The sequence below is a fragment of the Pygocentrus nattereri genome, chromosome 29 (assembly GCF_015220715.1).
Source record: "Pygocentrus nattereri isolate fPygNat1 chromosome 29, fPygNat1.pri, whole genome shotgun sequence".
Classification (NCBI taxonomy): Eukaryota; Metazoa; Chordata; class Actinopteri; order Characiformes; family Serrasalmidae; genus Pygocentrus; species Pygocentrus nattereri.
The window spans coordinates 8,777,429-8,800,206 of record NC_051239.1 but is presented as its reverse complement, the minus strand read 5'-3'; the positions used below and the strand labels follow the sequence as shown (position 1 = coordinate 8,800,206).

Genomic DNA, 22,778 nt, shown 5'->3' with positions numbered 1-22,778 from the left:
CACACACACATTCACAAATAAACACATACTACACAAATAAACATATTTTGAAAATGTGTCTTGAGTGCCTAAGACTTTCGCACAGTGCTGTATATGGACTTCAACAACACTGCTGTTTATTTCATTTCAACATCTTTTCAGTTAATAATTTAAACAATACTGCTCAGCCTGTTTTAGAGACTTAGTTTAAGTTTATAGATCAGATACTTTGTCCATGTCACTTAAAAGTCTGCCTTTGCTTGTACTTGAATTATTATGTTGAAAGCAAATGTTTTCACATGAGTGTGGATTTAGAGCTCTTTTACCACTGCAGATCATGGCAGACATAACATTTAGTAGTAAAGAAGCTCAAGTTGGGGCAGGATTTCACTGAAGAACGCAGATCTCCCAGAGTGTGTCCTTTTGTTCAGCTGATCAGAGATCAGGTTGCCTCTACGATAGCCCCTCAAAAACTTCTGCAACAGCCAAGATGGCATCATCTTCTTCATAATGCAAGCCCTCCCTCCCCTCACTGAGACATATGTGGGAAATGGAAGACTGGAGACAGCAGCTTGAAGAATTGGAGATACATGAAGCGCTCATGAATCTTTTGTGATTAAAATTGAAGAAGACATCTGCTGTCCCGAAGTCTCCACACAGCATTATAAATGCGTTTGGACTCTGCGTCAACTGGGTCTACTTACAAGTTGGTGTGTGTGTGTGTGTGTGTGTTCAGATGTTTTGTTCCAGAGGCACATTTTGTGGGGACTCAATGTCCCCAGGATGACGAAAACATTAATATTTTGTCATTACGTGGGACATTTGGCCGCTTATCACATGGAGAATTTTTTTTTTTGCAAAGAATTGCAGCTTTGATTTAAGGCTAACTGTATATGGTGAAACGTTCATGTAACTCTGTGCAACCTGACACTTATACCAAACAACAGACCTGGGAAGTTGTGTTTTCGTGCAGTTGGATAATGAACCACATTTTTCGAAATGTGCTGCTATAGCGTTGAGACGAAATTCGACTATAGCTACATGTGAACTAATGCTGCTGCACAATGAAGTGACGTCAGATGACTTTCATCAAAATGCCCCACGCAAACCAGCAAACTTTGTCGATTGTTGTAGTTAAATTGCTTTGGCAGTAATAGCCACAGTTGTAGTAGCTGGTGTTGCGATACATTAGTGTTGAAGTTTAACAGTGGATTTATTGTGCAGGATTGTTAGCTTGCCTGTAGCATGTATGCAGCATTATTCATATTTTGACAGCTAAACAATCTGTAATTCAGAGGATACTGTGACATTCTGGGGAAATGTGAATGTACAAAACACAAAATAAAGAGAAAACCAGCCTAGACTGAAAGTTCCTAATAGGGGCATGATGTCAACTACAGAATGATTTCAGAGGTTTATGAAAACAATCAAAACTGCATTTGAATACTCCACCAGTTAACCAAATTAGCAGCTTGTATTTCTTTAAATATTGCAATGTATTATTTACATATTTGCAGCATTTTAACATCTTTGTATATTTTTTCAGCTATCATTGCTATTCTTTTATCTGTGTATATAGTCATATGAAGAAGCACACCCTGTAAAATATTCTCTTTTTTTGACATATGTTGACAGATTAATAGCCTATTTGATCTTCAGTTAAACTGTACGTGTAAATAAGTGTTAGAGCAAAAAACAATGGAAATTTGACTTCGTAATTATTTCTTAACAAAAAAAATTAACTGAGATTTAACAGACATTTTTGTCTGTTGAAAAAGTAAACACACCCCTAGCTTCAGTAACTGGTACTGCCCCCTTTGGCAGAAACAACGTTGTGTGGGTGTTTCCCATAACTGTCTACTCTGAGAAATTTTTGCCCAATTCTCCATGCAGAATTCTTTCAACTGAGCAATATTTGAGTCTACAGCCTGTTTCAAATCCCCCCACAGCATTCCACACTTCTCCATTTCGTCTTTTCGAGTCATTCCATGGTTTATTTATTTGTATTATGATTTATTTGTATGTTTGGGATCATTATCCCATTGGAACTCTCTAGTTCTGTGATTGTAAGTTAGCCCGGCCCTGAGTCAACAAAGCAGCCCCAAACCATATAATAATCCTCCACCGTGCTTTAAGTTAAGTGATACTTTTTTAATAACACAACTGGGGAAATTCCACCTCCACATTTAACCCATCCGTGAAGTGAAACACCACATACACACTAGTGAATACACACACACTAGGGGGCAGTGAGCACACTTGCCCGGAACGGTAGGCAGCCCTATCCATGGCGCCCAGGGAGCAGTTGGGGGTTAGGTGTCTTGCTCAAGGACACCTCAGTCTGTCGGTGCTGGTGATTGAACCAGCAACCTTCCAGTCACAGGGCCAGCTCCCTAATCTCCAGCCCACGACTGCCATCTACAGCTGGTTATTCTGATCAAATGTTGTCTTTGGTTTTTACCAAACATGACTTCTGGTACAACTCCCATGTAAGACAAATTCGTGGTCTTTTCCTGACAGCACATGCAAGCAGTTTTACATCAACAGTGGCTGGAGCTACCTGCAGATCCTGTGATGAAATTATGTAGTACTTGGAGACCTCTTTTAGCATCTTACGATCTGCTCTTGGATTAAATTCGCTGGGGCAGTCTGGCCCGGGGAAACTGGTAGTGGTTTGGAATTTTCTCCCCTTGTAGCTGAACTTCCAGACAGTGAAATGATTGATTTTCAGTATTTTGTTTATCTTCTTCAACCCCTTCCCAGACTCACAGGCATCTACAACTTACTATCTGAAAGTCTCACAGAGCTCTTTTTATCCAGGCAAGACGATACTATCAAACTCCAATAACAAAGAGCAAAACCTGATATCCGAAGTTAAAAAAGACAAGTTCCTCCAAAAATGTGTTCTGATCATTAACACCTGTTTGGGTGCACCAGATCCAGTTTTTCCACATATCATACTGTCTGTTGATCGGGTGGAATTGTTTGTTTAAAATGATGTTGTGAACTTCACCATATGCTGGGTTATATGTGTTTTGATTGGCTGTTTAATGAAACTTGTTTTACCAAGTTGAGACGCTTGCAACTACTCAGGCCAATTTTTATGTGAATGTCTAGTGAGGAGAACTGATGCTCAAAAATATCTTCCGTGTCTGTCAGACACTAGAGGATGCTCCCTAACATGCCCAAAATGAATGGGTTCCTATGGAGGTTTAGTACAAAATTGTTCTAATTTGCAAATGCTTAATCATTTTTATACAGGAAAATGTGTCTGAATCTAGAACAGGCAAAACATATTTCAGCACTGTTGTCATACTTTTTACACCATTAAACTCCAGCTACTGGATGTTCTCACAGTGCCTTAAGCACATTTGTTACGTCAGTGAGCGTGAACTACTTTACTCAGCCAATGATCTGATCAGCTGATCAAAGACGGGTGCATCTTCTTTGATTTTTTTAATGGAATATTATTTCCAAAAGTAGAGAAAGTTCCTTTGCAAAAAGCTAGAAATTTTTCATTTTTTCATTTTTAGCCATTTAGCTTTTTTCATCCCCATTCACTGGGGATTTTATTGCAGACACCCACTACTATTTTGCAGTCAAACCTTTCTACATTTGCAGTCTAATTTTTTGATGTAATAGGATGAATAAGAACTGGCTTGGGTGCAACTGTGGGTGGAACATTAAAGGCTTGAACAGGACCTTGTTTGGGGGTCTGGGGTCATTCAGCCACAGGAAAGCATGGCTATTAAACAGCTTTTGGAAATATGCAAAACAAGCGAATCTCAACCCAATACGTTTAACTGAAATAAGCAACAGCTGATGAATAAATGAATAATGAATAAACTTATGTTCTGTTTCTAAGCAAACCTGCCTCACTTCTTACCTCCCTGCTAACACTATACGTTAGCTATTTTCCCACCTCACGTCTGTCACTCTCAGCCTTGCCTCTGTCTCTGCCTCGTGTCTTTCTTTTTCTTGAGGACACAAATTAGTATAGTTTTAACATAAAGACCAAATATCAAATTGTTTAACACCTGACAGCGTATAATGTTGGTAAAAGTGTATCATAGGAGCAACATTACCTCTACAACTCTCAGTTAAATGGCTAAGACAATGTTAGCCGTCAGGCAACCTGACAATATTGGCCCAAAGTTGGCCCAATGCTGGCCCAATGCTGGCCCGATGTTGGCGGCCCACTGGCTTATTCCTAAGTGTTTTCTGGGTGGACTACCGGTGGCTACGCAGAACATTAGACAAAAGGACACTTTTCATCGTTCATTTTTCTCACCATCCAACTTAGTTATTCTTTCTTCGTTCTTTCTTTCATTGTCCTTTGTTACTAGCTTTGTAAATAATTTTAATCTAGCAACATTTTCAACAAAACCACTTTGTTAGGTGTCTGGTAATTAAATTTCATTCATTTTGCCCTCTTCGTTGTTTGTGATATGTGTCTTAGTCCATTTTCCAAAATAAAAGGCTTATGTTTAAAACCTATTTGGAGAGATTAAAATGTTTCAGACCAGTAATCTGTGTCCGAGGGTGGACCAGCAGCGGTAACGGTACTCAGTGGGAGGCCAACCTTGAGCTGGTGGTCCGATAAACACTTGCTAGCAAGTGTAGCCTCAAAATAACACCATTCACTCCTCTTCTGATGTCTGTGAACAGTAAAGTTGAGAAAAGCTGTATTATATCTGGTCGTGTCACCGAGATTTGCAGCTACTTTGATTTAAACTACCCCAGCCATAGATACTGCTAATGCTAACGCTAACGCTAATGTAACGGAAACCACCGTTAGACGGCACCTTAGTGATGTTTACTCAGAGTCTACTGTGGTGTAAACCACGATACACCAAACAACTTTGAAGTAAACTTATTTTTGAAACAGCAACGTGTCAAAAATCCGAGGTAACCCAAACGCACAGTAATAAACACAGAAACGCTTCAGCTCAAAATCCCGTAACTACTTGAGTGAAGCCGGAGAACGGCCAGGCTGCTGTTTCCCGCTCCGGACGCAACCAAGTGTTTTAGAACCGGGGGAGGACCACAACATTTTAGTCACTGTTACTGCTTTTATTATATCTGTATCCACTTTCTTTCATCTTTTATAACGAAAATGAATGACTAAATAATTCTTGGAGGAGCTGTAATTACTGGGAAGACAGTAACCGCCCACTCCCCCCCTGGACACTGCGCCCATGGTTCATGCTCCAAGGATCTTCAAGTGAGATGCGGGAATTTTAAAACTTTACATTAAACAGCTGAACATCTACATTCATCTGAGTCTGGCGGCGTGAGGGCGCCTAGAAGACGCAGAAGAGCTCAGCTTTTGGTTTCTGAGGTTGGGGTCGGTTAATGAACCACAAAGACACCAATACAAACGTCTGTCTATGTGTGTGTGTGTGTGTGTGTGTGTGTGTGTGTGTGTAAATATATATATATATATATATATATATATATATATATATACACGCACATATACACTCATCAGCCACTTTATTAGGTACAAGGTTGGACCCCCTTTTGCTGTAGCCCATCTTCTTCAAGGTTCGACGTGTTGTGTGGTCAGAGACGGTGTTCTGCATTCCTTGGTTTTAACAAGTGGTTATCTGAGTTCCTGTTGCCTTTCTATCATCTGGAACCAGTCTGCCCATTCTCCTCTGACCTCTCACATCAACAAGGCATTTTCGTCCACACAACTGACCGCTCACTGGATATTTCCTCTTTTTTGGACCGTTCTCTGTAAACCCTGGAGATGGTTGTGCATGAAAATCCCAGTAGATCAGCAGTTTCTGAAATACTCAGACCGTCTGGCACCAACAACCACGCCACGTTCAAAGTCCCTTAAATCCCCTTTCTTCCTCATTCTGATGCTCGGTCTGCACTTCAGCAAGTTGTCTTGACCATCTCTACATGCCTAAATGCATTGAGCTGTAGACATGTGATTGGCTGATTAGCTATTATCTATTATTATTATATAGTCAACAAGCAATTGAACACCTTGAATGCCTAATAAAGTGGCCGGTGTGTGTGTGTGTGTGTGTGTGTGTGTGTGTGTGTGTGTGTATATATATATATATATATATATATATATATATATATATATATATATATATATATATATATATATATATATATATATATATATATATGTGCATGTATTTGTGTGCTGTGAGGCCTGCATTCAGCTCCAGAGCCGATGACAGCCCAAAGAAGGGCTTGATGTGTAATTTTGACTTTTTTGCAAAATCTGTTTTTTTTTAATAGTTGTATATTAAATAGTCTTGTAGTCATCAGCTATTGTCTACTAAAGCAGTTCAAACACCAACAACAACAGTAGAACTGAGTAAGTTTAAAGGGTGCCTTCAGTACCAGCGCAGTGTCCTGACAGTGGCGGGACATTAAAGGGGAATTCCACTATTTTTTCTACATTTCTCCATAATTCAGTGATTGAAATTTCATTCACTGGGGTTGGATGTGACATCCACAACTTATATAGAGAAGTCAGGACTGCTTAACAGGGGTTAGAGTTCAGTAAATGAATATAAATATGATATAAACACAGAAGAGACGTGTAGGTGAACTGGTTGCATTGGACAGCAAATAAAATCACTAGAATTACATTGTAGGCATTACGACATCTGGTTCCTGAGACCACGCTGTAAAGAAATGTGGCTTTCTCTGCAGCGCGGTTTCACAGCAGGCCGATCTCATTGACTGTTTATGTTTGAACGACTTAATTATGCCTCACTTCTAACGATTCTGTTAGTTCTCCTTTATTATTTAAACGGAACTCTATCGCCCCCTCCTGGCTGAACAGAGCCTTTACAGTTCTACTTAGGTTTTTACAGAAGATACAGCATCTTAGTTTCAAATAAAGAGTTAAATGTTATGAAATGAGCGTGTGAATGTGTGTGTGTGTGTGTGTATTTTTAAAAAAACATTTGATAATGTATGGCAATTATATTTTTAAATGTACTTTAATATTTGGAATACAATTTGGAATGAAATATCTCAGATACCCATAAATGTATATCTGTGTATTTTATTTATTTAGAATTAATTTAAAAAGTTATTAAATAAAAATGGAAATAAATTAAAAATATAAGATCCATTTATTTATTTATTTGCTTGTTTTCTCATTCTTCATGTGTTTGTTGATTTTGTGTCTTAATGTATGAGCATATATTCTTGAAGGGCCTGTATATTGTTTAACACAATAATACAAATCAATAAATACTTAAAAAAAAAAAACTATTGTGTTTAGCTGCGGTTCCTCCTTTTTTTTCAAAATAAAAGTCCTGCCGCGCAACATCTAATGAGAGACAGAAGCGCAGCGAAGCCCCGCCCTTCATTTTACTGCGAGCCACACAGTCGTGAGTGACGTTGCGGATCCTGTCCGCGATCCTGTTTTGCGCTTCTTTCCCTGCGTCAGAGTCCGGCTTGCTCCGTCGTACAGAGTCGCGATGAAGTTAACGGCGCTGCTTTTGCTCCTGGCCTGTTTGTGCGGCTCCCGCGGTGAGTGTGAATAGCTTGTCAGCTTGTTAACAGAACAGCGAACTCGGCTAACAGGCTAACTTCGCTAGCGCTGGAGGAGCTGCCAGATAATCAAAAAATCACCGTCACGCCGAGGGCGCAGCGGTGTGTGTGCGAGGCTGCTGCTCGCTGGATTACAGCTGTTAGTCCCGTGGTCTTTCTTAAAGCGTGAATAATACGCGTGTGCAGTGGGTCTCACGTTCCCCTTCCACTTTCTCCTGTTCTCTAACGCGTCTCCCGTGATTTAGCGCGGGCAGGAATGCGTGTCATGTTAAAATGCGGATACTACAGTGGAACAAACTTGAAACGCGGCGCACGCGTGACGCCACTGGTCCGCGGAGAAGGTGTGGGGTGAGGGTAGAGTAGCTAATCGACGGACGGCCAGGCGGTTTATTCTGTTTGCTCGTAAATAAACGTGGCGCAATGAGGTAAACACTGCCTTTCGCTCTCGGTGTGGTGCCCAATATGCGCAAGACAGATTCAGCTTCAGACGAACCGCACGGAGTGGCGACTGAACGCTGAATTAACAAACGTGCTCGCGCCCACACATTTTAATATAGTCTCATTTTTTTAAGTCACTGTAAGAATATTGTGAAGATCGCAGTTCTTGGTTCGACTAAAGCTGTGAGCGTTTGTTGTCTGTGGTCATGACGGTGGCTAGCATTGCGCATGTCTTGCGCACTGCTGAACAACTTCAGTTTTTTTTCCAATTGTTTACAACCGCTGGAATCCGGGGTTTGCCGTTGACTGAACATGTGCCAGAGTGAAAACCAGCGCTTGGGGTTTTGTGAAATTGTGAAATGTTGAATTGATGTCAGAATTGAATGCAGTCTAGCTAAAAAGGCCCACCCGTTTAACTTTCCACTCTGCAGCGCTTTAGATTTTCCCCACTGAAGTGTAATCCTGACAGGGAGAGCAGTGAAGTGCGTTACTTTCCCGCTGGTGACCCGCAGAATGTGTCAGAATGGAAGTGAAACCTCCACTACGCTGTTTTCACATCGCTTGACCTCTTTTTTTTGTACTTCAGGTTTTTTTACCTCATTGAAACGCAGTGCACACACGAGATTTTGAACTACTGCAATGTGGGAACAATATAGTCATTTTAAGATATTTTGTATTCAATTCTGACACCAGTGCAGCGTTTCGATTTAAAAATAAATCCTCATGCATTGTTATTTGGTAAAGAGATTGTTTTTCATTTTGAGATGGTTTTCATTTTGGGAAAAAAATGACATTATGGAAAAGTCATGTCATGTGTGCTGGGCATGAGTTCCATGATTTAGAAGCATTGTAAGGGTTTACAGTAAATGTGGTTATGATCAAAGTTGGGTAGAACACTTTGAATACTTTCAGTGAATAATTAGTACGTTGCCGTAAACATATTCAGAATATCTTTAGAATACATGTTGGTAAAGCACAGTGTGCTGTTATTATTGTTACTCAATTCGCTTAGTTCCTCACCGATTTTACTTGGTAGCTTTCTTAGTGTAATCAGTACGGATGCATCAATGCTTACTGGTGTCAGGAATCGGTCTGATACCGTGCTTGTTTACTCACATTCATGCCTATAAAAATTCACAGACGTTAACATTCTGAACCCAGCTGAGTCTGTGTGATGTGGGCCGAGTGTACACTGCTGCGCTTAATGTCAGATGACTCCAGCTGTCAGTGAAGGAGGGTCTGTTTACAGAGAGAGGCGTTGCCTGACAGACACAAAGTCCCTGGACACTTTAAACATTAAGCCTTAGTAGATTCCTGCCCGGAATACGCTGTGTGATTTTAGCCCATTTTTAAACACTCACAGTCACAGCCACATCCTCAGTGTGGATGGAGACACCTAGGTAAGCTAAATGGAGGCTACAAAAGTCTGCATAAGCTAAATTGACTGAGTAGATGTAGCAAAGTATAAATGTTAAAACTGTTTTTTTAGGTGGTACAGAAGGGCTGAAAGATTAATCGTTTTCATATTGAAATCGGTTAGTATTGGTAATCGGATTTGGCTTGAGGATACATGTGGATGCTGTAATTGTATCCGAAGGGCAAAAGTGATTTCAGAACATTCTTAATTTCATGTTGACCTGATTGAAAGTGCCTAAAATACCTGACGTGGACAGCGCAAATAGGCAATAAAGAACACTTTTTGTGGCTGTGTTTGAATGCAATGTTTGGTATTTTGTAGGTGCGCCTATCCAGGACATGCCAGGCCAAGTGGACAAGTCAACAGTTCCACTTGTCACAAAGACCGAGGAAGATGGGGCACATTCTGCAGAACAGACAAAATTTGGTCAGGAAGACAGTCCCAATGAAGCAAATCAGCAGACACAAGCCAAAGAGCTGAATGGGAAGCAGGAGAATTTACAAGGCCCAGAAGAAATAGATGAAAAGAAAATAAAAGAGCAAGAAAACAAGGGTCAGGACGAAGATCAAGAGAAAGGAGATACAGATCAGGGCAAAGATGAAAAGAAAGGAAAGTTGGATGGGGACGGAGGTAAAGTAAAAGGAGAGACAGATGGGGACGGAGGTAAAGCGAAAGGAGAGACGGATGGGGGTGAAGGTAAAGTGAAAGGAGAGACGGATGGGGACAAAAGTAAAGCAAAAGGAGAGACGGATGGGGACAAAAGTAAAGCGAAAGGAGAGACGGGTAGGGACGAAGGTAAAGCGAAAGGAGAGACAGATGGAGACGAAAGTAAAGCAAAAGGAGAGACGGATGGGGGCAAAGGTAAAGTGAAAGGAGAGACGGATGGGGGCGAAGGTAAAGTGAAAGGAGAGACGGATGGGGGCGAAGGTAAAGTGAAAGGAGAGACGGATGGGGGCGAAGGTAAAGTGAAAGGAGAGACGGATGGGGGCGAAGGTAAAGTGAAAGGAGAGACGGATGGGGGCGAAGGTAAAGTTAATGGAGAAACGGATGGGGATGAAGGTAAAGCGAAAGGAGAGACGGATGGGGACAAAAGTAAAGCAAAAGGAAAGACGGCTGGGGACGAAGGTAAAGTGAAAGGAGAGACGGGTGGGGACGAAGTTAAAACGAAGGGAAAGGCAGATGGGGACGAAGGTAAAACGAAAGGAGAAACGGATGGGGACGAAGGTAAAACGAAAGGAGAAACGGATGGGGACGAAGGTAAAACGAAAGGAGAGACGGATGGGGACGAGGGTAAAACGAAAGGAGAGACGGATGGGGACGAAGGTAAAAGGAAAGGAGAGACGGATGGGGACGAAGGTAAAAGGAAAGGAGAGACGGATGGGGACGAAGGTAAAAGGAAAGGAGAGACGGATGGGGACGAAGGTAAAACGAAAGGAGAGACGGATGGGGACGAAGGTAAAACGAAAGGAGAGACGGATGGGGACGAAGGTAGAACGAAAGGAGAGACCGATGGGGACGAAGGTAAAACGAAAGGAGAGACGGATGGGGACGAAGGTAGAATGAAAGGAGAGACGGGTGGGGACGAAGGTAAAAGGAAAGGAGAGACGGATGGGGACGAAGATGAAAAGCAGGAGAAGTATCCAGAGACGGATCAGGGCACTGATTACACTGATGCACAAGACGAGGATTTTGATGTCGGTCGCAATGTTGTTGATTACACGAATCGTGGAAAGATTCCAGTCAACAGAAGTGGAGGCCAGAAGGTGCTGTTTGACCCTCGACTGGAGCAGGAGGAGAGCAGCCACTTCTTTGCCTATCTCGTCTGTACCGCTGTACTGGTGGCCGTCCTTTACATTGGATACCACAACAAGCGCAAGGTGGGGCCCTTTTAATGCTTCAGATTGTTTGAGAGATCTTTGCCTTTAGGGCAAGAGTTACTTACTGGGCCAGAGTGCAGCACCGCTTGATGTTTACTCAGCTCAAGCTGAAACCTACTAAACCTGCTGATTAACTGCTGAAATTAATCTGAGACCAAAGTATGATATGGACGAATTACATCAATCAGGCATAACATTATGTCTTTGTTTCTACACTCATTGTCAGTTTTATCAGCTCCACTTAGTGTATAGCTGCACTTTGTAGTTCTACAGTTACAGACTGTAGTCCATCTGTTTCTCTGATACTTTGTTAGCCCCTTTTACCCTGTTCTTCAGTGGTCAGGACCCCCATGGACCCTCACAGAGCAGGTACTATTTAGGTGATGGATCATTCTCAGCACTGCAGTGACTCTGATGTGGTGGTGGTGGTGGTGTGTTAGTGTGTGTTGCGCTGGTCTGAGTGGATCAGACACAGTAGTGCTGCTGGAGTTTTTAAACACCTCAGTGTCGCTGCTGGACTGAGAACAGTCCACCAACCAGAAATATCCAGCCAACAGCGTCCCGTGACCACTGATGAAGGACTAGAGGATGACCAACAATAATTGTGCAGCAGCAGATGAGCCATCATCTCTGACTTTACATCTGTTGTGCTGGTACGAGTGGATCAGACACAGTAGTGCTGCTGGTGTTTTGAAACACTGTGTCCACTCACTGTCCACTCCTACCTTGTCAGTCCACCTTGTAGATGTAAAATCAGAGATGATGGCTCATCAGCTGCACAATTATTGTTGGTCATCCACTAGTCCTTCATCAATGGTCACAGGACGCTGTTGGCTGGACACCAGCACCACATCAGAGTCACTGCAGTGCTGAGAATGATCCATCACCTAAATAGTACCTGCTCTGTGAGGGTCCATGGGGGTCCTGACCACTGAAGAACAGGGTAAAAGGGGCTAACAAAGTATCAGAGAAACAGATGGACTACAGTCTGTAACTGTAGAACTACAGAGTGCAGCTATACAGTAAGTGGAGCTGATAAAATGGACAATGAGCGTAGACTGGTTAGAGGCTCATTTGAATACTGTAGACCAGGACTGGGCAATATTGATATAAATCAATATTGTGACCTTTACTAGTGTATTGCAGTTAGATGATATTTAAATTAGTCTTAAGTTAGCGTTAGTACAGTTAATGCCACACTGTGCTGCTAAAAGATTGTCCAAACAAGATTGTACAAACCTGGCATTGTTATTTTGATTGGCCTGTTTTTTTCCATTTATATATAAAGGAACTTTACACAACATTGTACTGTTACTGCAGTATTAGAGCAGCAATATAAATGTTAGCGTTCACTACACAAAAACATCAAAATATACCGATCGGCATAAATCCCTGCGGCTGGTCCGAGCAGTTCACTGGTTTATGTTACCTATCTATGGTAACACCAACAGTTTACATGTTATTTAATGCCACATGTTATCTTTTCCATCATTTTACCTTCTATATCACAGAAAAATGTATTTTGCCATTTAAAAAAAAAATTAAGTAATTTGACATAGTCTGTAAACACATTTTCAAAGCATAACACTCTTTAGTCCATTAGGTCCTTATATGGAAACTTAGCTACAAAACCAGACAGTTTTGAATGAATGATTTTGCGATGTCACAAAAACCAACACATTTAGCTCCACCCATTTACACTGAAGGTATAAGGAGTGTTTGAGACTGTTTTTTTTAACAAGGCACAACACAGGACAGCCAATCAGAATAGAGGATAGAGGAAAAATGGTCATTAAAAAATTGATTATATAAAAATGAATGGGACAAATGAATCTGTTTTTTGAAAAACCATCCTGTGACCACTGATGAAGAACTAGAGGATGACCAATACAAACTGTGCAGAAACAGATGAGCTGTCATCTCTGACTTTACATCTACAAGGTGGACTGACAAGGTAGGAGTGTCTAATACAGTGGACAGTGAGTGGACACAGTGTTTACAAATTCCAGCAGCACTGCTGTGTCTGATCCACTCATACCAGCACAACACACACTAACACAGCTCCACCATATTAGTACAAAGAATGACCCACCACCCAAATAGTACCTGCTCTGTGAGGGTCCATGGGGGTCCTGACCACTGAAGAACAGGGTAAAAGGGGGTAACAAAGTATCAGAGAAACAGATGGACTACAGTCTGTAACTGTAGAACTACAGAGTTCCAAGTTCCAGAGTTTTTCCATTTATATATAAAGGAACTTTACACAACATTGTAAATGTCATCCAGATAGAAACCAGTGGTTCCAAATTGCACTTCGTCATGTTCTTCATAACTTCCACATTTCACAAGCTACATTCAGAAGCTGGGCGTCGTATTGAGGCTGTAACTCTTCTTTCCAGTCAAATAGATGGATGATGTCATTTTAAACCCTTATAATAAAATCATTTTTTTTCTACTGAAAGTCGACTATAAACCATGAACAGATGGCGTCTCTTCAGTGATCTGCTTTGTAAAAATGATTTTTATAAAATAATACTAGGAGCGTCTGAGATTTTTGGCTTTCAGCAGAAAGTTGTAAGCATACAGCGATATGTGTGATCATAAAACACATGATCTGTTCATTTGAGGGGAACCTTTATGGAAAAAAATAACTAAAATACAAATTTGCATTTATTTCATGCAGTTACTGAATAATAAACTGCTTGGAAATAAGGATGCCACTGTTTTATGGGCATCATATAATGGACATAATTCTCATTATCGAAAAACTGAATATATATATATATATATATACACACACATATATTTCTGTCTGGTAGCTGCTGCAGAACGGCGATATTCATGGTCAGCATGTTCCTGCTATCGTAGCTCAAAATACTATGAGAAGCTCTGCGTTGTGCATGACCAGTGTGCGTTTTATCTGCAGTAGTAACCAGGTCATAATGTTTCCCCAGTGAAGACGTCCCTGAATTGTTTGGTTCCCTTTAGAGAGACTTTTTTTTTTTGTGCACGTACTAGAGTGTTCAGTCTTATTTGCAAGGTGCTGCAGATTTTCATTTTAGAAAAGCAGAGGAGCAAATCCTCGTCATTTGTTTGAAGACTTAGACCAACTGATTTGACAGGTAAAATCGGGTGTATTCCTGCTTGTTTGGAATGAAAAGCTCCAGACAGGCTGGAAACCAAGTGAAGTAAGATCGGGATGGGGGTGTGTGATTAGATTACACACCGGCTCTTCTGTATTTTCTCTGACTATGTAACATGTTGGTATTTTGTCCACTGAGGTGAAAATACAGAGTGATCCAAAAAAGTTCATCCGATTTCAGAATGATTTATTCCACTTGTGAATCATTACAGATCAATGCAGTAAACTGTAAATGGTTTAAATGAGCAGAAAGTTTATGTAAATTGTACACATGCTCAATATGAACCTCCTCCAACTGCACAGACATCAACACCATAGTCAAATTCATCTCGTACTCGATCGGTTATGTCTGGTGTCACTGCACTCACGGCCCTTCCAATGCGATTTCGGTGATCATCCAGTGGAACCATCGAGGAACACTCTGAGCTGTTGGAGGAAGATCACGTTGCACAGTTATGATGGAACTGCTCTTATTGAAGTGCAGAACACACAATGCTCTCTGTTCAGGGGTCTTCGTCTCCTCGCAGACTGAAGGGAGCAGTCTTCCGGTGACAGTCAGACCCCCTCTTTCAGTTGGATTGTGATTGGTTCCTAGACGCCTCACAACTGTAAAAATATGGCGCTTTCAAATCGGATGAATCTTTTTGAATCGCCGTGTACCTTGAATAGAAGACGACGAGTCCTCATCAGCATCAGACAGTATAGCAGTTACCATTAGCTCATCTGAAAAGTCAGCCTCTTTTTACCCCCACACCCTCCCCCCTGCCTCCAGCCTATAATTGAATAAAACTTGTTTTTAGATTGTAATCTTCAGGGCTAACATCTAAAAAGCAAGCCTGGTGCTAATTTTAATCAAAGTCTTTTTCCCTTTTGTAGTTTATCTGTTCATGAGATACTCCAATCTCAACTATCAAAGTTTTTTTGCATGTTGGGTTTCTCATGCTCTCTCTCTCTCTCTCTCTCTCTCTCTCTCTCTCTCTCTCTCAGATCATTGCTTATGTGCTGGAGGGCAGTAAATCAAGGACCACACGGAGACCCAAATCAGCAGACTATCAGAAACTTGAGCAGCATGTAAGTACAAATGTGGACCTTCAGACCATTTTTACACTATGACAGATTGAGGTGCTTATGACAAATAGTTTTCAGGTACCTCCTCGCTGGTTTGTCATGTATTCTCACTTGATACACCACCGAAAGACATGTTTTTCCAGTCTTTTAAGTTTTCATAAGGAAACTGTTGGTAGAAGCTGATTTAGAGCATGTGAGAATCCCATGAGAGGATGTTGGGCTGTAGCCACGTAGCCTTTGGCTACATGCCGCGTGCAGTGACTGAGGTTGAAGGGGCTTAGGCCTGAGCCTTTCAGCAGATTACTGAACTCTGTTTTAATTTCTCAAATTGTTTTTCGGTAATGAATGTCACCGTTGTGCTTAAACCTGTCTCGTGCCTTTCTGTTACAGTGATGAAGACCAACGTTAAAACCTGCCTGCGGGAATCAGCTGTGGCCTTGAAATTTGAACTGCGTATGATGAAACCAAGCAAGGTGTTAATTTGATAAAAACTGTGACGTTTTCCGAAATCGTGTTCTTTGATCTAAAAGACAGTCAGGTTTAGGGCTTTTCATTTGGTGTAAGGGTTCATGATCTTAAGTTTGAAATGTTATCAGTAATTTATTGGATGGATTCTTAGAGAAAATATGGTACTTCTTTTTCATTTTTCCTCTGTTTTCTTTGTTTTCTTCCCCGTCTTGAGAAAATAGAAGTAATATATACATTTTGTTCAGTTGTGGCTGCTTTGCTGCATGTCTGTGCAGGGTTAGTTAGCCTTGCCGAGGCCTGTTAGATGATGATGATGATGATGCACAGTTGGGTGTACGGACTTGTTTCAGCATGAAAAGTAGCTTGGAGGTCTTATACTTTCAGGGATTAATAAGATCCTTTGAGCTTATTCACAAAGCATAAGCAAAACACTTCTGAATGCTGTAGTTTTGTTTCGTGTAAACAGTTCACCTATAATAGCATATCAAAACATTTAATAGTTTCCACAACACATGCAAATGTATTTCCAGTTTTAACCAGGAAAGCACTGTGCTTTGTGAAGAAGTGGTGAAGGCTTTGTTTTAAAAACCCCACTGTTTTGTTCTTTCAGAACAGTTAAGCTCCCGGGCAATGACTTACACTACAGTTAACTGTCAGGACCTCAGTACCACGAATAAAGTTCACAAAGTCAAATTAAAAACCCCATTTTGTGGGTAGTTTATTGCTGTAATTTGCATTATCTATCAAGTATTTTGCAAAAATATTGCTAAAACTGAATCAGTATCATGGTACACCGATATAGATGATATATCGCCCAGAACTACGAACGGTTTTTGCTTTCGGCCAAGGAGCCATAATAACAATGTGTGGCGATGTCATTGAAGAACCACTCAACCCCAGCCCAAAAAAACTTATAGTTCAGTTTCTGCAGTTGAGTTTGGTTTTAAAGAACCAGCCAGTGAAATGTTCTTCCATGGCATTTATCCATTTTGGCACTTTTATTTTTAATAGAACAGCACCTACTTTAAAAAGCTAAAAAGCTGGAGCAGAGCAAAACCTGGACCAGCTCTTGGTCTCTGGAGAATGAATTGGAACCCCTCTGGTTTAGCAGGTGGCAGTGAACCTGCCCTGAGCCTATTGCACTCTAAGTAATCTGTGTTTGCACTCTGGTTGTGCTGCTGTGCTGCTCCGAGGAGCTCAGCCTTCAGCCGTCGCCTCCGTCTCAGGATGCTGCCGAACATGCAGAGATGGAGGCATCAAAGCCTCTACTTGCTGTTCTGCCAGCAAAAAATGCGGATATCGCGGATGTTGTCGCTGTCGCATGAAAACCTTGTAAATGTTTATCTTCATTTACACCGTTTGAAAATGTGGAGTTGGGCCAAATTTAGCTTTGTAGGTTTTCAAGTTTTATGTTATATTAACAGATGGGTTTTCATTCTGTTATGAAGTTACCGCTTCAGAGATTTGAGGTTTTCTACCACTTTGGGTAGCCAGTGATTTTTTTATTATTATTATTTTTTTATTCATTTGATGGTAAAGAAGCATCTGGTGTGGTGTGTACGATGGCATCTGGTTCTCTTGCTTCTGCTGAAGCCGTCAGTATTTAGTCACAGTGTGGAGGCCTGCTGAGTGTAAGCAGCATGAAGCTCGTTTTATACACTAGCCATATAGAGAAGGAGTGTGTGGGCGAACCGCTGTTTCAGGAGCAGGATTTTGTGGCCGTTTCGATCAGTCACCGCCTGGAAATGCACTCTTTCAGAGCCAGCTTGGACAAGCTTCAGTGAAACCCCCTTCAACCTAATGAGTGTTTGTAAACAGTGTTTGTTTAGAGTTGCTACATCTTGATTGCGTTCCAGCTGTCTGTTTGAACTGAGCTGTCTATTTGAGCTATGATGTCGTTGCTGGTCAAAGCTAATTAGGTTGTAAAGAGCAAGGAGATGCAATTTGCCACCATGCTAACGTTAGTTAGCTTGATTACACGTCTGAAAAATAAACTTGTGTCCATAATTTCTCATTAAGCGTGGTTGGGATAGTGTAGTGGTTAACACCTCTGCCTTCTACACTGTAGACGGGGGTTCAATCCCCACCTGGGATGCACCCTACACTATACCAATAAGAGTCCTTGGGCAAGACTCCTAACACCGCCTTGGCCTTCCTGTGTAAAATGATCAAATTGTAAGTCGCTCTGGATAAGAGCGTCAGCCAAATGCCATAAATGTAAATGTAAATTAAGTTAAATAGGATATTTGCAAAACTTGGCAACCGTTGCTTTGAAGCATACAGTCATATGCAGAAGTTTGGGCACACCTGGTTTAATTACTTGATGATTTTTGAAGTGAAAACAAGTGAACATATCCTCTGCAGGGAACACTTCTGTACCTTTTAATGCACAATTACTGTTTATTTCCTGTGCTTTTATATATTGGAAAGAAAATAAAACATAAAATCTTACCTGGGCAAAAGTTTTAGACTCCCCCCCCCCCAATAAATAGAATTTGCTCCATATATAGGATGTGTTTTGTTTATGTAGGATGTGTTAACTTGCTTTCACTTCACAAAACCTGTAGTTTGACACCAAAATTTGTATATGAAAGTAGAGGAGTAATTTCATTAAAAGGAAAAAAAAACATAGGACATACAGAGGTATGGACAGTGTGCTGTCGTCTACAGTTTCTTCTTTTTTCATTGATGTCTATTTCAATTTTGAGCTCAGTATTACAAGATAGTAAGCCTCATGCTGGAGATCGACTAGCCTGTGCCAAAACTGAATATACTAGCAGATGTTTCTACAGGAGCAAACACAGCTAGGTGAGCCCAACAGAATCGCTAGTGCCATGTGAAAACCTCTTCTCTCCCTGTGCCTGCTTATGGATGACCTATCACTATTCTCTACCAGGGATCTTTGATATACTGTAATGCCACTTTTCTAGCACTTTCCATTGTCGAGTTTGTGGAATGATAGTGAAGACGTGAGCAATGGCTTTGTGCAACCACTATTTGAATGCTAGAGAAAGAAAATGTTTCTTTTATTTAAACAAAATCTCTGTGTGGACTGACCTGTAATTCTAGTGTCACTTTTATGCCGATACTGCTTTTGCATAAAATCTGATTGAAATGAAATGTTGAGTTCTGTCTTATTTACTCATAGCTGTAATACAGGGCGATTCAGAAAGATTCATCTGAACCCAAAGCGCCATATTTTTACAAATGTGGGGCGTCTAGGAACCAATCACATTCTAATTGTAAGAGGGGGTCATAGAGTTTCAGTCTGTGAGGAGATGCGACCCCTGAGCAGAAAGTCCTTTGCGTTCTCTTCTTCAATAAGAGTGAATGTGTCATAACTGCAGTGTGATTTTCGCTGGCAGCGAACCTCCAACAGCTCAGCGCATTTGTCGTTGGTTTCGCAACACTGGATGATCTCCAAAATTGCACTGAAAGAGCCGCAAGTGACACCAGACATAATCGAGTATGAGATGAATTGACTAGGGTCTTGATGTTATCCCTGCAGCTGGAGAAGGTTCATATTCAGCACCTATAAAATTACATAAACTTTATGCTCATTTAAACCATTTACAATTTACTGCATTGTTCTGTAATGATTTACAAGTGAAGCAAATCATTTTGAAATCGGACATATTTTTTTGAATCACCCTGTAGAACCACCACGGCTGCGTATGATGCATTTATCTTTCTTTTAATTGCTCATGACAAGGTTAGCAACCTGAGATACGGTCATATGCAGAAGTTTGTCAGATTGCGTTATGTTATGTTGATTTTCTAGGTGAAATGTCGTTAACACATCCTCTAAAGAAAACCAACGTCTACACAATGTAATACACAGTGAGGAGGCATTTGCTGAATTTAAGAAAACGGAAAAATTAAAACACTGCAAAAGTTATGGCACACTTCATATATCATGATTTCATTATTTTCAATACGTTCAACTTAGCAAATAAACAGACTGCACTAAGACTTGCAGAATGATGACGTTTAAATTGTAGAGGATGTGCTCGCTCCTTTTCGCATAGAAAATCAGATAATACGATGTTTACACTTTTGCGTATGACTTTATGTTCAGTTATTCGTCACAGTGTGTTTTTTATTTCCTTTTTTCACTGGTTTTCAGTCTGTTGAAGCATTTTTTGGGTGTAATATTGTAGGCAGAAGAGAAAAATACTTAAAGGGACTCTTGCCAGACTAACAAATGTTATGTACTTTATTGATCCAACAAGGGGAATTTGGGAAAATTTGATGCCTAACTGCACCCAGTCTGGAAGCAGACCAGCATCATCACCAGGGGCAGCAGGTGCCTTCCCCAACACACAAACAGAAACACCCAGAGAATCCTGGGATTTGAGCACACAAGCTTCCTGTCATTACTCACCTTGCCTGTCAGAAGCCCCTTTTCATAACGTAGGCAGGCTATCTGGTTAATGCAGAAGAAAGCCGGAAAACGAGCTTCATTCACGCTCCCAATCTGTTTTTATTGTTATCTAGTCCCTCCCATCTATTGATACATCATCAGCAGGTCACTGTGATTTGTTACTAAAGTATTAGGAACATTTGGAAGATACTGGAAACAAATATGGTTGAACGTGAATATTTGTACTTGTCCTTTTACTTGGTTACAGTTCCAGTTGCTCTGTTTTCATTTAGACATTTAAAATACTTGTTCCAAATCGCAAAGGCCAAAAGATTTTTAGGTTGGGTGTGATCTGCTCGAGCTGGTATGTTACTGGTCAGTGAACCTTGTATGCTATGAACATACACTGTGTGCACAATTATTAGGCAAGTCTTATTTTTGAGGATTATTTTTATTAATGACCAACTACAACATTCTCCGTTAATCCAAAATGTTAATAAACCTCAAACATGAATGTTTAAGAAAGTAAAAGTGAGGTTTTGGCTTTCTTAGGAGAAAATCTATACGCGCACATTTATCAGGAAACTATAATGGTGCAGAATGATGACTCAGCTAAATGAAAAACACATTTTCCCATCTCACTTTATTTTCATCTGTTCAAGTGAGAATTATACACAAACAACTCAAAGATTTCCAATGAACATTTCTGAGAAATAAAAAAAAGAGTGACCAATACAGCCACCCTTCTCTTCAATAACAGTGATAAGCCTTCCATTCATGGAGTCGGTCAGTTTCTTGATCTGTTGACGATCAACTTTTTGTGCAGCAGCAGCCACAGCCTCCCAGACTCTGTTCAGAGAGCTGTACTGTTTTCCTCCTTAAGAATTGCCCACAAGTTCTCAGTTGGGTTCAGGTCAGGTGAGGAAGGGGGCCACGTCATAAGTTCTTCATCTGTAATGCCTTTACTGGCGAGCCATGCAGAGGAGTACTTGGAGGAGCATTGTCCTGCATAAAAATCATCATGGTCTTTTTGAAAGATGCAGATTCTTCCTGTACCACTGCTTAAAGAAAGTGTCTTCTAAAAACTGGCAGTAGGCTTGGGAGTTGATTTTGAGCCCATCTTCAACCTGAAAAGGTCCAACCAGCTCATCTTTAATAATACCAGCCCATACCAGTACCCCACCTCCACCTCGCTGGCGTCTGACTCGAAGTGGAGCTCTGTCCCGTTACTGATCCAGCCATGGGCCCATCCATCTGGTCCGTCAAGAGTCACTCTCGTTTAATTAGTCCATAAAACCTTTGAAAAATCTGTCTTCAGATTCTTCTTGGACCAGTCTAGACACTTCAGCTTATCATCTTATTTCAGAACAGTATGCTAGAAAATTGACTTAGCCAGTTCAAATTTCAAGAGAATAAGTCTAAAATTTGACATGCAGACTCAGTAACGCTGCGCTGAGTGAAGGATGGGCAGAAATACATCAACTAGTATTTTAATAGGAAATATAAGATTCCCTGAAAATAAAATGAAATGAAGATACAAAAATAAAAAGCATTGTGTCACAAGTGATATGGGCTTGTTCCTCAGATAAAACTACTAAAAATAAAAAATGTATAATAATAATAATTTATAATAAAAAAATTATGTGTGGCCACGCCTTATTAACGCGTGGGAACGAGATCCTAATGTGTGGCCCTGACTTAGTAAGGCGTGGGAACGAGATCGTGGCTTACTAAGTCGTGGCCACGCATTAGGATCTCATTCCCACGCTTTACCAAGTCGTGGCCACGACTTAATCATCTCATTCCCACGCCTTGCTAAGTCGTGGCCACGCATTGTTTTGATTTATACAGGGTGTCACCAGCGGCGCTCCGTATAAAACGTTTTTTTATTTATTGCAGTGACGTTTTTAATACAGGTGTCAGGCGCTCTGCTCGGCTCTGATCGGAGTCCCGCTTCACCCTCGCTCTGCTTTAGTCAGACCCGCCGCAGGAAAAGGGAAGTGATGGTAGTGATGCACGATCCGGATCCCCTGGAATCGACTGACTCGGCTCTATGGCTCTACTTTAACCCAGACCTCCTCAGAGGCGGTGATAAAGGGACACAGCAGAGATTAACGAACATGTATGCAGTTTTAACGGCTGCAGCGTGTAATGACGATATGACGAAAACATTATTTCACACGATGATGCAACTGCTCTGTCGCCAGAATTACTGGAAAAGGGAACCAGGCGGATGTTTATCCTGTTCCTATTTTCACGAGGTTTCAGTTGACTTCGCATTTACTAGATTCGTATTCGACCTTTCCGGTCCACCTTAAGAGATGCAACCGTTACTCTGGCTTGGCTTGGCTACAACGGTGCGCCACAATGGAACTGCTGCGTCTTTTAAGGTGGAACGGACATTCGAATGAGAAGTTGGCGAACGAAGAGCAAATCTTAGCTTCGTCCTCTTTTGCGCGACGCTTTGTGAACCGTATTGTTTGGTTT

At 41.1% G+C, this 22,778-nt stretch overlaps 1 protein-coding gene across 1 annotated transcript; it reads left to right on the top strand.

Moving 5' to 3' along the window:
* Positions 1-7,334: 7,334 nt before the first annotated feature.
* On the top strand, positions 7,335-19,048 carry tgoln2 (trans-golgi network protein 2). Its single transcript, XM_017696305.2, has 4 exons — positions 7,335-7,497; positions 9,695-11,250; positions 15,380-15,463; positions 15,851-19,048. The coding sequence occupies exons 1-4, from the start codon at positions 7,446-7,448 to the stop codon at positions 15,851-15,853; spliced, it is 1,695 nt and encodes a 564-aa protein (XP_017551794.2). The 5' UTR covers positions 7,335-7,445; the 3' UTR covers positions 15,854-19,048.
* The last annotated feature ends 3,730 nt before the right edge of the window (positions 19,049-22,778 follow it).